We start from the raw sequence: 11817 nt of genomic DNA on the forward strand, positions 1-11817 counted from the left end.
TATTGTCCTCGGTGAAAACGTACTTCCGAGAAGGGAGTAGGGTCCGGAGCTGAACCCCCAAAGCTAGCGGAGCTTACTTGGAGACACTTTTTGGGGTTAGGTGAAACGGGGAGAATTTTATATCTGTGGAAGTAGGTTGCCTGGGTTTCCTCATACTTAGAGACCTTCCCTGTCCGTGCTATCTTTCCCGCATAAAAGGCCTTACTCAGCGCGGTAGGGATCGAGTCCTTGTGACTTCTCCTGCGTATCGTCGCCAGAGAAGCTTGAGGAGTCGCCCTTGCCCCGCCCATCCTCCCTGGGAAGTCCTACAGTGCCCGCTGCCATGAGGACGCTGCTGCGCGGGGTCCTGCGCCCCCTCCGCGCGTTCCGAAGCCGTCCCTGGCCCGCTGCAGGCAAGTGGTGGGGCCGGGAAGGAGTGCTGGGGACCCGTCACGCCGCTGTCCCCCCCACCCCCACCCCCGCTCCTTTCACCGCGGCTGTTTTCTTTCCCCGCAGATGTGCCCCTTCGAGCCACGAGCCATGGCACCGGCCTGCTCTACCCCGAACACATCCCCACCACCCCGCTGCAGAAGGCGCTGCTGGCCGCGGGCTCTGCTGGAATGGCGCTCTATGACCCGTATCGCCACGGTAAGGCAGCCCACGCCGGCGCTTCCTTGGGGCGGCTTGGGGTCTGGGCGCGCCCTTGCCTTGCCTTGAAAGCCCGGGGAGGTCCTGGACACTGTCAAAGCCTCCGTTTGCTTTGGGTAACTGGAGACTAGACTAGGCCAGGGTACCCAACCCTGGCTGCACCTCATAATCACCCGCAACATTCATAAAAATGCAGATGCCTGGGTCCCACCCTAAACTTACTCAATTCGAATCTGCCGGGAGTGGGAGAGGAGGGGAGGGGAGGGAGGAAGGGGCGTGGAATCTGAGCTTCTGCCTATTTAAACTTAAAAAGTTTAAACTTTTTTAACTTCCTGGGAGATTCTGTCATCCAGCCACACTGAGAACCTCTGGATTAGATGATTTATGAGGGCCCATCAAATTATAACATCCCATTAGCATCTTAGATAGTGCATGGCACATAATAAATGCTCAATAAATGTTTGCTGGATGTTTTAATAGAACGTTCTGGGATCCTACAGTGTTTTTCTCATCTCCTCCAGGATTCTTAAGTCTGGAAAGCACTGTTACTCCTTCTAGTAAAAACGATAATGCTAACTGCTCACTGAGCCCTTGTGTTGCTTACTCAGTGTGCTGTTTTATATGAGTGTTGTTATTGATTTTTCGCATTAACCCTATATGAAAGGTATCACCTGCGCTTCACAAATTAGGACATTGAGGCTTGGAAATGTGAAGCAGTTTGCATACGGTCACCTAGATAGTGATCACACCAGCCCTCAAACCCAGCACTCTCTGATACCAAAGCCTATACCCATCCATGCAGACATGGTATTCTGTCGTGATGATGGATGTGGAAGTGATTTATGAACTCTTTAGAGCACTGTGCTAACCAGAGCCATCTCACCCCATTAAACTAACAACCATAGTAGTAACTATAGATATATTGAGCTTTTACTGTGTGCCAGGTGATTCACTAAGTGTTTAAGTTGAATCTTCATAACTAAGAGGTAGATATTCTGTTTTATCATGTAGGAAATTAAGGCTCAGATCAGGTCAGGTAACTTACCTAAGATCATATTCTCCATTTGTCCCCATTTCTTTCCTTTCAGACATGGTTGCAGTTCTGGGGGAGACCACAGGATGCCGTACCCTGAAGGTCCTCAGGGACCAGATGAGGAGGGATCCAGAGGGTGCCCAGATCCTGCAGTAGGTCCCAGCTTTGCCTGGGGAACTGAGGGCATTCTTTGGGGATTCTGATCTCTCTGGAATCACGTTGTGTTCCTCTAGAGAGCTCTTCTTGATACCTTGGCCATGGATGATTGCACAGGCTGGGCACTGCCCAACTCCGTGGGTGCCATTCAGATAGACACTGTGATGACCCCTGGGTAGCGCAATATGGTGGCCTCAGCCCAGTTCCAGCAACAGGGCTCTTGTGCCTTCACTAAGGTCCCATAACATATGCTGCCTATAACCCCCACCCCTCAGTGCCCTTTGTGAATACCCTGATCACATCTGAGGCCTGTTTACCTAAGGCAGGAACCATAGCCTTAGCTTGTGGTAGTCTTCTCAGTCCCTGCCACTGGCCTGGCCAGTAGTAAGTGCTCCATTAGGACTTGTGGCCCCATTGCTGCTCTTCCCCTTCACCTCTCACACCCTTGATCTAGTTGGACCTTTCACCTGCCTTTGCTGGTGCCCTCCCAATACCTGAGTCCTGCCTTCTGCCTCACAGGGAGCGTCCCCGGATCTCGCTGTCCACCCTTGACCTGGGCAAGCTCCGGAGTCTGCCTGAGGGCTCCCTTGGCCGCGAGTATCTCCGTTTCCTGGATGTGTATGTGAGTTTCCAGCTTCTGTGCATTTGGTAGTCACCAGGAAGGGGAGAGGAATGGTACAGGAGTAATGTCCTGAGGAAGGAGGAGCCTGAGCTGCCCGCATGGGCAGGAGTGCCTTGCAGTCTCTTGCGCCAAGGCTTTGTCATTCTCTATGGGACAGGCAAATGGGCCGGGAACATCGCTGCGAGCAATTACACTGGCCAGCACTTATTAACCTCTTACTGCGTGCCAGGTGCCAGGCTCATACATGATCTCACTGAATCCTCCCAACAACCCTGCCAAGTATGTTCTATTATTATCTCCTTTTATTTTTATTTTTTTATAAATTTACTAATTTATTGGCTGCATTGGGTCTTCGTTGCTGCACACAGGCTTTCTCTAGTTGCTGCGAGCAAGGGCTGCCGTCCATTGAGGTGCATGGGCTTCTCATTGCGGTGGCTTCTATTGTTGCAGGGCATGGGCTTCAGGCGCGTGAGCTTCAGTAGTTGTGGCGCGCGGGCTTCAGTAGTTGTGGTGCATGGGCTTAGTTGCTCCGCGGCATGTGGGATGTTCCCGGACCGGGGCTCGAACCCGTGTCCCCTGCATTGGCAGGCAGATTCTTAACCAGTGAGCCACCAGGGAAGTCCCCATCTCCTTTTCATAGATGAGGAAACTGAGGCCCAGAGCAGTTAAACAACTTACTGATTTCACAAGCCAGTATTAATGGAGGCAGTATTCAAACCCAGATTATGTTCTTAACTGTTGCATTGTGTCCCCCTGTTCTAGAGACAGTGTCTTCCCTGGGTTTGACAAGTGTGGCACTCTCCAACCCCAGGCAGAGAGGACAGGGACCGGCGGGCAGAGTCCCATCTATCAAGGAACTCATTCATTTGTTCAGAATCGGTCATGTGCCATCCATTGTTCCAAGTGCTGGGGATACAGTGGCAAACTAGACAGACAATGTCCTGCCCTCATGGAGCTAATATTCTAGTTGGGGAGGTAGACTATAAAGCAGTAAAAGAAGAAAATTTTCATATAAAAATTCAGGCAAAATATTTATTTAGTACTGTTCTAGCAGGTGGTGCTGTGAGGACAGCAGTAAACATTATAGAGGACGGGGCGGAGTGGGGGTGGCAGGTGGCCACTTCTAACAGGGTGGTCATGGGAGGCCCTGCTGGGGAGACTTGGAAGATGGGGAGGAGCCAGTTCTGAGGAGAGATGGGGAAGCGCATTCCGAGCAGAGGAACTGGCAAGTGCAAGGCTCTGTGTGGTTAGGAAAAGGAAAACTGTCCAATGTGGCCATATGACCTTAGAGGATTGAGTTGGGGTGAAGCAGGCAATGGGCTGGGAGGTCAGCCTGGCCCAGCCAGACCCTGCCTGCCACGGGAAGTGTTACCCGAAAACTGCGTTTGCCTCTTGGTGGGTGCTGAGCCAAAAGAAACAATCAAGCCAAAGATGGGGAGAAGGAAGGATTTATTACTTGCAGCAAGTAAGGCGAACGCTGGGGAGCTTTCCCAAAGCAGTGTCTGTTAACAGCAAAACTGGGGAAGTTTTAAGCTAAGGGTATATGCGTATTCATAAAGGGGCTTGAGCAGAGGAGAATTCAGCATAGAATTGGGGCAGAGGTCAACGGAGCCCAAGTCTTAGTTGATTGAAGTCAGGAGGGTCAGGAAAGGTCAACATCATCATTTCTCAGGTACTGACTAGTCCGGGACCTTAGCATGTAGTTACCATCCTCCACCTGGGTGTGGGCCTTAGTTCCTATAGAAAAGCTTAAAGATACACATCAGATTGTTATGTATATTCTTTGAGGAGGAACGAGGACACTGTTTTATTGCTGAACTATTGGGGGTTTTTTTTTCATTTTTATTTTTATTTTATTATTTATTTATTTATTTTTGGCTGCATTGGGTCTTCCTTGCTGCACACGGGCTTCCTCTAGTTGCAGCGGGCGAGCGAGGGCTACTCTTCCTTGCAGTGCACGGGCTTCTTTTCGCAGTGGCTTCTCTTGTTGTGGAGCACGGGCTCTAGGCACACAGGCTTCAGTAGTTGTGGCACATGGGCTCAGTAGTTGTGGCTCACGGGCTCTAGAGCACAGGCTCAGTAGTTGTGAAGCACAGGCTTAGTTGCACCACGGCATGTGGGGTCTTCCCAGACCAGGGCTCGAACCCGTGTCCCCTCCATTGGCAGGCAGATTCTTAACCACTGTACCACCAGGGAAGTCCCTGAGCTATTGTTTCTTGACTGCTTTTCCTCTGTTCCTGCATTCCTTTATTCCTTGAAGATCATTCATTACTGAGACCTGCTGAAGGGCAAGCATTATGTCTAGGCTTAGGTCACAAAATGGCTTAGGTCAAAATGGCTTCTCTAATGTCAAGAATGCCATGCCTCGTTCTTTTTCTCCAGGGATCCCCTACCCTATCTGCTTAGAGACAGAGTCTGTATTTTGTAATAGAAGCAATAGGAAGCCATCGAGGTTTCGAGCAGGGTAGTAACATGATCTGATTTATAGAAGGACCCAAGGATACAGCAGGGCACCTTCCCTGTCCCTTCCCCTCCCTGCCCCAACACAAATACTTCCCATCAAAGCGCCTCTGTCAAGTGGCTCTCCAGTCCAGCTGCAGGAGCCAGCCAGGCTGGAGGAGGTGAAGGAGTGAGCAAAGGTTGCTCTAGAACTGGGTTTCTCAGCCTTGGCACTGTTGACTTTGGGGGCTGGATAATTCTTTGTTGTAGGGCTGCCCTGTGCATTGTAGGATGTTTAGCAGCATCCCTGGCCTCTACACACTAGATGACGGTAGCATTCGCCCTCCCAAGTTGTGACAACCATAAATGTCTTCAGACATTGCAGATGTCCCGTGGTGGACAGTTGAGAACCCCTGCTTTAGGAGATTATTGTCCCTGAGAAAATAATCTGTTCCCCATACTCTCCTAACACTTGCCTCTGCCCCATTTTATACCATCACCCGGAGATTTCACCAAGATGCAAGTTTATTTCATCAGTGGGAAACCCACAAGGGTGACCTGCTTCAGGTGCCACCCAGGAATGGAGAATCTTCTGAAGTTCTCCTAGAGCCTTTTGTCCTATTGTTGTGGAGGGTATGGGACTGCCAAGGCCCCCCTGGGTTCGCCTTGTTCAGCCACAGCCTTAGTTGTGGTAACAGCCCTAGAGACTGTGACACTCCTGGAGCCTGGAAACCAGCAGCCCACACACCGTAAAAGAACACCTTTGTCCCAGCAGAGCTTTAGATCAAAGTTCAAGGTGAGGCCACCCTCCCTGAGGCTGACTCAGAGGGGTGGGTGGTTGTCCTTGTGGCATCAAGATTAGGGGCATGGGCTCTGGCGTAGCCTGAGTTAGAAGTCTGCCTTTCTTCCTAGCTTTAAAGCCCTGGGCAAATCATTTGACCTCTGAGCCTCAGACTCCTTATCTGAGGTGAGGAAACCTCATGTTTATCTTCCAAGGCACTTATGTGATTAATAATGGACGTTAAGGCGACTGGCTTTGGAATCCAGCAGGCTTTGTTTCCAATCCTGACTCAGCCACTTGATTAGTCAGCTGTGTGAACTTGGGCAAGCTACTTTATATCTCTGAGCCTCATTTTTCTTATCTGTATCTGAGGCTCATAACAGTATCTACGCCCAGGTGGTCTCAGGGATGCAGAATGACGATATGTGTAAGGGACTTCATACAGTGCTGGCACATAGTAGGTACTCAATAAATGTAGGCCGTCACTGACCACCTTCAGCTTCACACAGCAGTTAGAACTCTGTAGAAGAAATTAGGACCTGGGACCCAATGAAGTCACAGACACAGACCATGGCACAGGGCCAGCAGCCCCAAGCTGGCCTCTGGACAGCCTGAGGCCATGCTTTGGCACTAGGAAGACCAGGGTGTCCCTACTGTGCATGGGTGCTGCCAAGGACTCAGAGAGGGTGGGTAAAGGAGGACAGTTGCCATCCCTACCTGAGGTCAGAAAAGTGCCTGGGGCTGGCCTTTTACTCCTGCATTTAAGGTATGTTTATTCATCCAGGCCCTGGAGATAGAACAGTGAGCCCCTGTCCTGTGCTGCTGACAGCCTGCTGCAACACCCTTCATAGCAATAGTGTGTAAGCCCCATAGGTAATCTGCTGCTAGCAGATACATAAAAGCAAATAGAAACAGGTGGAATTAATTTCAATAAGGTATTTTGTTTAATCCAGCATACTAAAATGTCATTTCAACATGTAATCAATATTTTAAAATTATTGAGATTTCACATTATTCTCTTCATACCGTCCTCGAAATCCAGGGTGTGCTTTACATGTACAGCACATCTCAGTTGGAACTTGTCACGTTTCAAGGCTCAGTGGCTGCCATGATTGGCTGCTGTACTGGACGGTGCAGGTCTAGACGAGAGACACTAACAATCACACGCACTAAACGTCACGATACAGTCATGTCGAATGCCACAAAAAGGTTCGGGTTGCTACAAGAGACCATAAGATAGGAGGAATTGTCAAGGTGAAGGTGAGGGGGGAGGGAAAGAGCATCCTAGGCTGGGAGCAGCTCATCTGACGAATTCGGGACTTTGGGTGCTTCTTGTTTTTTTCGCCCCATTTTATTTCTAATTGTGGTTTTAAAAAATAATAATAACCTAAGATTTACTGTGTTAACCATCTCTAAATGGGCAGTTCAACAGTGTTAAGTATAGTCACATTGTTGTGAAACCAATCTCCAGAGCTTTTTCATCTTGTAAAACTGAAACTCTATATCATTAAACAAACAACTCCTGCTTCCCCCCACCCCACCCCCAGGGGTTTCTTTGCCATAGATTCCAACAGGGTGTGTACATTATGTGTGAGTTGGGGTAGGCAAAGGGGGCGCCAATCCACCATATTCCCTGCCTGAGGACTCCCCTGTCAGCAGCTATGCACAGAAACAAAGTCCCCAGAGATTTTTGATGGGGTTTGAATTTGGTGGGCGTGGTTGAGAGTCAAGGAGAGGCTGGCAAATTGGACCCTGGAAGCCATCAGGAAGGGGTCTAGGGGAGGTTCATGGTTGTCAGAGGGTCTCCCCAGACACCAGAGCGCCCACCCGATTCGTGGACAGTGAGGAGCTGGCATACGTGATGCAGCGGTACCGGGAGGTGCACGACATGCTCCACACACTGCTGGGGATGCCCACCAACATCCTGGGTGAGTGCCAGCCAGCCAGCTGCTGAGTGCATCCGGAGTGGGCGTGGGGCATGGGTGGGGCAGGGTGCTCTGGCCAGCGCATCTCCCAAGTCTGTCTTCAGGGCAAGGGCAGGGCACACCTGTCCAGCCACCCACCAGTCAGCTGGCCCAGTGCCTCATTGTTTGCTTTACCCGAACATCTTGGTGCACCTGTGCCACGCATCCCCTATCCTCCATCCCCACTGCCTCTTACGGCTCCTACACTGATGTAGCAGCATCCAAACACCAGGGCTCCCTGCCCTGTTCCGGTTGTTAGCTCCCTGCGCTCTGAAGCCCTCAGCAATTCCCTAAGGCTTGGAGTCCTCAGCCTGGCTTTCGGAGTCCTCTGCATTCTGACCCCAAGCTTCCTTTCCAGCCCTTATTTCCTTCTGCTCTTTCTTGCACCCTCTCCCCAACCCCAAGCCAAGTGCCCCAGGGCCCAGCACAGGCTGGGACTGGGCACTGCTGACCCCTAGTAGAGATTCGGAGCGGAGCAGACACCTCACTGTGTCCTGCCCTGAGCGGCAGCATCACTGGCCTCTCCTCCTGGCCCCTGCTCACCTCCCACCCCATTCCCCACCCTGCCTGCCAGGGGAGATCGTGGTGAAGTGGTTTGAGGCTGTCCAGACCGGCCTGCCCATGTGCATCCTGAGTGCACTCTTCGGACCGATCCAGCTCAGTGCCCGGTAAGTTCTCAAGTGGTGAGGGGTCAGGGGAAGGCTCAGGGCTCCAGGAAATAGAGAAGAGCCCACAGCCTTTCTGAGCAGCCCCAGTGGTTCTCAGGAATCCAGGATGGGAAGAATGGGGCAGAGAGGTGAAACTGGCCTGGCACAGGGGCTCCAGGACTATGAATGAAGCCTGGACGTTTCATAGGACTCTAGGGTCTTTTGGGCCAGGCCTCAGTATCGGGTGAGAACAGTAGAGTCAGGGAACTGAGGGGGCCAGGGGATGCAAGCTGGCATTCGCTTCTGGAGTGAGGTAGCCCTCGATTTAAAGCTGGGCTTCGGCATGTTCAAAATGTGTGGCTTTGGGCACAGGGCTTTACCTCACTGAGTTTCTGTTTCCTCATCGGAAAAGTGGGGATAGCAACTACCTCCTTCTTGGGTCTGTGTGAGGATTAACTGAGAAAATGCACATCCACTGCAGGGAACGTGGTGTGCCCAGCACTCAGGACCTTATGTCTTTTGTCTTCTTTTTCTTCTGCTGCCCTACAGAAACCTGCAAGTGCTGGTCTCGAAGCTGATCCCATGGGCAGTTCAGAATGCGCGCAGAGCCCCATGTGTCCTCAACCTGTACTACGAGCGGCGCTGGGAGCAGCCCCTGAAGGCTCTACGGCAGGAGCTGAGCATCACAGAGCCCCCCATGCACGTCCAGGGCCCAGCCTAGGTCCTGAGCCCCTGAGCCCCTGAGCCGGAAGGCCTGGCCTGGCTCCCAACCCCCCACCCCTGCTTCCCCTGGGGGTGGAGCGCTCCTTTGCCATCACCTTTGTTCCTTTTCTTTGAACACTGACCCTTGGACGCCACTAATCATAATTTATCATAACCACTGCTCAGTGGCTTTGAGGGCCAACTCGGGAGGGAGCAGGCCGTGGTGGAGCTCCTAGGGGAGCCAGGAGCTGCCCAAAGAGAACTGAAACAGGAGGGAAGGGGGCAGGGCACAACCTTTGAAAGAACAACAAAGCCCGAGGACATGACATAAACTGATTAAAACCAAATGGGTCCAAGATGGCGGACAAGTCAACTTCCACTAGTCCTTGAGCTTCAGTATACGCTCACTGCAGCACGTCATCAAGCTAAATGACACACCCCCAGGTGCCATGACAGTTCCAAGGATCCATAACGATCAAAAAGTGGGCTGTGGCCCAATTCCTGGAAATCCCTGCCCCTTTCCCCCCTAAAAAATAGCTGGAACACTCACTCATTAGCCTATGAAATTACCCACCCCTGTAAAAACTGACAACCCACATACCCTGGGGCCTTTCTCGCCTTCTGAGGTGACCCATGCTCTGTCTGTGGAGTATGTTTCTCTCTAACTAAATCCACCTCTTACCTATCACTTTGTCTCATTGAATACTTTCTGCAATGAAACATCAAGAACCTGAGCTTCATTAAGTCCTGAAACCAGGTGTGTGATCTCAGTTGGAAGACTGTGGGTTTTGGTCGGGTTCGAGTCCTGGCACGTGGGTTGAAGTTCCAATCTGAGGTGCATGGTTTCAGAACCACGTGTGCGTAGGAATCAGTTGTCTAGGCTCATCATGCCCGGATGGCTCAGGTCCACAACCCCTGTACCCAACCCCTCCCTGCCAGCCAGGGTTCTCTGGGTACCAGGCTGGGGCTCTTCGCAGGAGGGAGGGCTGTACCCAACTCCGAAGGCCTGAGAAGAGGGAGGCAGGGGGAGAGGCAAGTCTCTGCTGTCTGAATAAAGGCTCCCATCAGGTCAAGAGTCTGCTTCTCCTGCCTTTGCCCTGTGCTGCCCATGACTCTGGCAGCCTTGGGCCTTCGAGCACTGAGGGCAGACGTTCCCTCCAGCCTGAGCTTCCGCTGCTTGTTCCTTGTCTGGTCTGAGGTCGGGCAGACTGGGATTCAAATTCCCCACTCCTCCTCCGCTTTCTAGTAGAGGGGCTTAGGGCAAGTCCCTTCACCTCTCTAGACCTGTTTAATCATAAGTAAAAGGGGGATGAAACAGCACCCACCTCCTAGGGTTGCTGTGGGGGTGTGTGAGGTGATGCCCAAAGAAAGGTCCCAAGCAGGAGCTGTTTTATGGTGGGTTTTTTTGGCTGTGTTGGGTCTTCGTTGCTGCACGTGGGCTTTCTCTAGTTGCGGTGAGCGGGGGATACTCTTTGTTGCGGTACGCGGGCTTGTTACTGTCGTGGCTTTTCTTGTTGTGGAGCACGGGCTCTAGGTGCGCAGGCTTCAGTAGTTGTGGCACGTGGGCTCAGTAGTTGTGGCTCGCGGGCTCTAGAGCGCAGGCTCAGTAGTTGTGGTGCACGGGCTTAGTTGCTCCGCGGCATGTGGGATCTTCCCGAGCCAGAGCTTGAACCTGTGTCCCCTGTATTGGTAGGTGGATTCTTAACCACTGCGCCACCAGGGAAGCCCTCTTTTTTTAAAAAAAAAAAAAAAAAAAATTTATTTATTGTTGGCTGCGTTGGGTCTTTGTTGCTGCGCGCGGGCTTTCTCTAGTTGTGGCGAGCAGGGGCTACTCTTCGTTGTGGTGCGCGGGCTTCTCACTGCGGTGACTTCTCTTGTTGCACAGCATGGACTCTAGGTGCGCGGGCTTCAGTAGTTGCAGCATGAGGGCTCAGTAGTTGTGGCTTGTGGGCTCTAGAGCGCAGGCTCAGCAGTTGTGGTGCACTGGCTTAGTTGCTCCGTGGCATGTGGGATCTTCCCGGACCAGGGCTCGAACCCATGTCCCCTGAACTGGCAGGCGGATTCTTAACCACTGCGCCACCAGGGAAGCCCCAAAATTTCATTTTTAATTCCTATAAACATACCCTGAAAACTGTCCTTCCTCACTTTTAAGGACTTTGACTGGACTAAGGGATTAAGGAATCTATTTAAGGACAAGTGGCAACTGTGGATGCCCAACATGTTTGATTATCAAGGAACCCAGTTTTCAGAGGTCCAGAGTGACACAGTGGGTGGGAAGTTGGCAGATGGCCCAGAACTGGGTGGCATGACAAACGTGGTCACAGCCCTCAGGGTCCAGACCATTCAGAAGCCAAAGATACGTACGGGTCTCCAGATCCGTGCCCTTTGTACCACCAAGTGTGCCACGTTGCTTTCAAGATACCAAGGATGGGAAAGGGTTCCTACGCAGCAATCCCTACACCAAGTTTATTGCTGTCCCAGAAGCACAGGTGCCCGTCTGAGGTCTGCAGGAGGCTTTGGGTCTTCTGAACCTTGTGGCCTTGGAGGCCGTAAAATTTCCGAATGGAAGTGAAGGAGGAGCTGTCAAAATTTGACTCTGATGGGACTCGAACCCACAACCTTTGAATAACCACACGAGGCCAGCTAGAAGTCCAATGCGCTATCCATTGCGCCACAGAGCCAGTTGCTAGATTCTTCCCACCCGACTCACCTCTGCCTGAAAAAGCCTTTTTAGCGTTCTTCTAGGTGTGGCGCCGGGCCTTTGCTGAACTCTGCTTGGGTCCGGGCGCGGACTCCAGATTCTCCGCCAACGGTGCGGTGGGGGTGCTCTCCCCCACGTCCGGACG

The 11817-nt window shown here is 52.0% G+C and overlaps 1 protein-coding gene and 1 non-coding gene across 2 annotated transcripts; one reads left to right on the top strand and one right to left on the bottom strand.

Annotated features, from left to right (window-relative positions):
• Positions 1 to 21: 21 nt before the first annotated feature.
• Positions 22 to 9656, top strand: COQ4 (coenzyme Q4). The gene is made up of 7 exons (XM_029202950.1): positions 22 to 392; positions 496 to 627; positions 1716 to 1812; positions 2336 to 2438; positions 7457 to 7586; positions 8197 to 8290; positions 8819 to 9656. Exons 1-7 carry the CDS (start codon positions 323 to 325, stop codon positions 8988 to 8990), a joined length of 798 nt encoding a protein of 265 aa, XP_029058783.1. The 5' UTR covers positions 22 to 322; the 3' UTR covers positions 8991 to 9656.
• Positions 9657 to 11562: 1906 nt separating this feature from the next.
• TRNAR-UCU lies at positions 11563 to 11652 on the bottom strand. The gene is given in 2 exon segments: positions 11563 to 11598; positions 11616 to 11652. It is a non-coding gene; the product is annotated as a tRNA-Arg (tRNA).
• Positions 11653 to 11817: the final 165 nt, after the last annotated feature.

The sequence above is a fragment of the Monodon monoceros genome, unplaced genomic scaffold, assembly GCF_005190385.1.
Source record: "Monodon monoceros isolate NGI ecotype Baffin Bay Population unplaced genomic scaffold, NGI_Narwhal_1 Super_Scaffold_5, whole genome shotgun sequence".
In the NCBI taxonomy this organism is placed as follows: Eukaryota; Metazoa; Chordata; class Mammalia; order Artiodactyla; family Monodontidae; genus Monodon; species Monodon monoceros.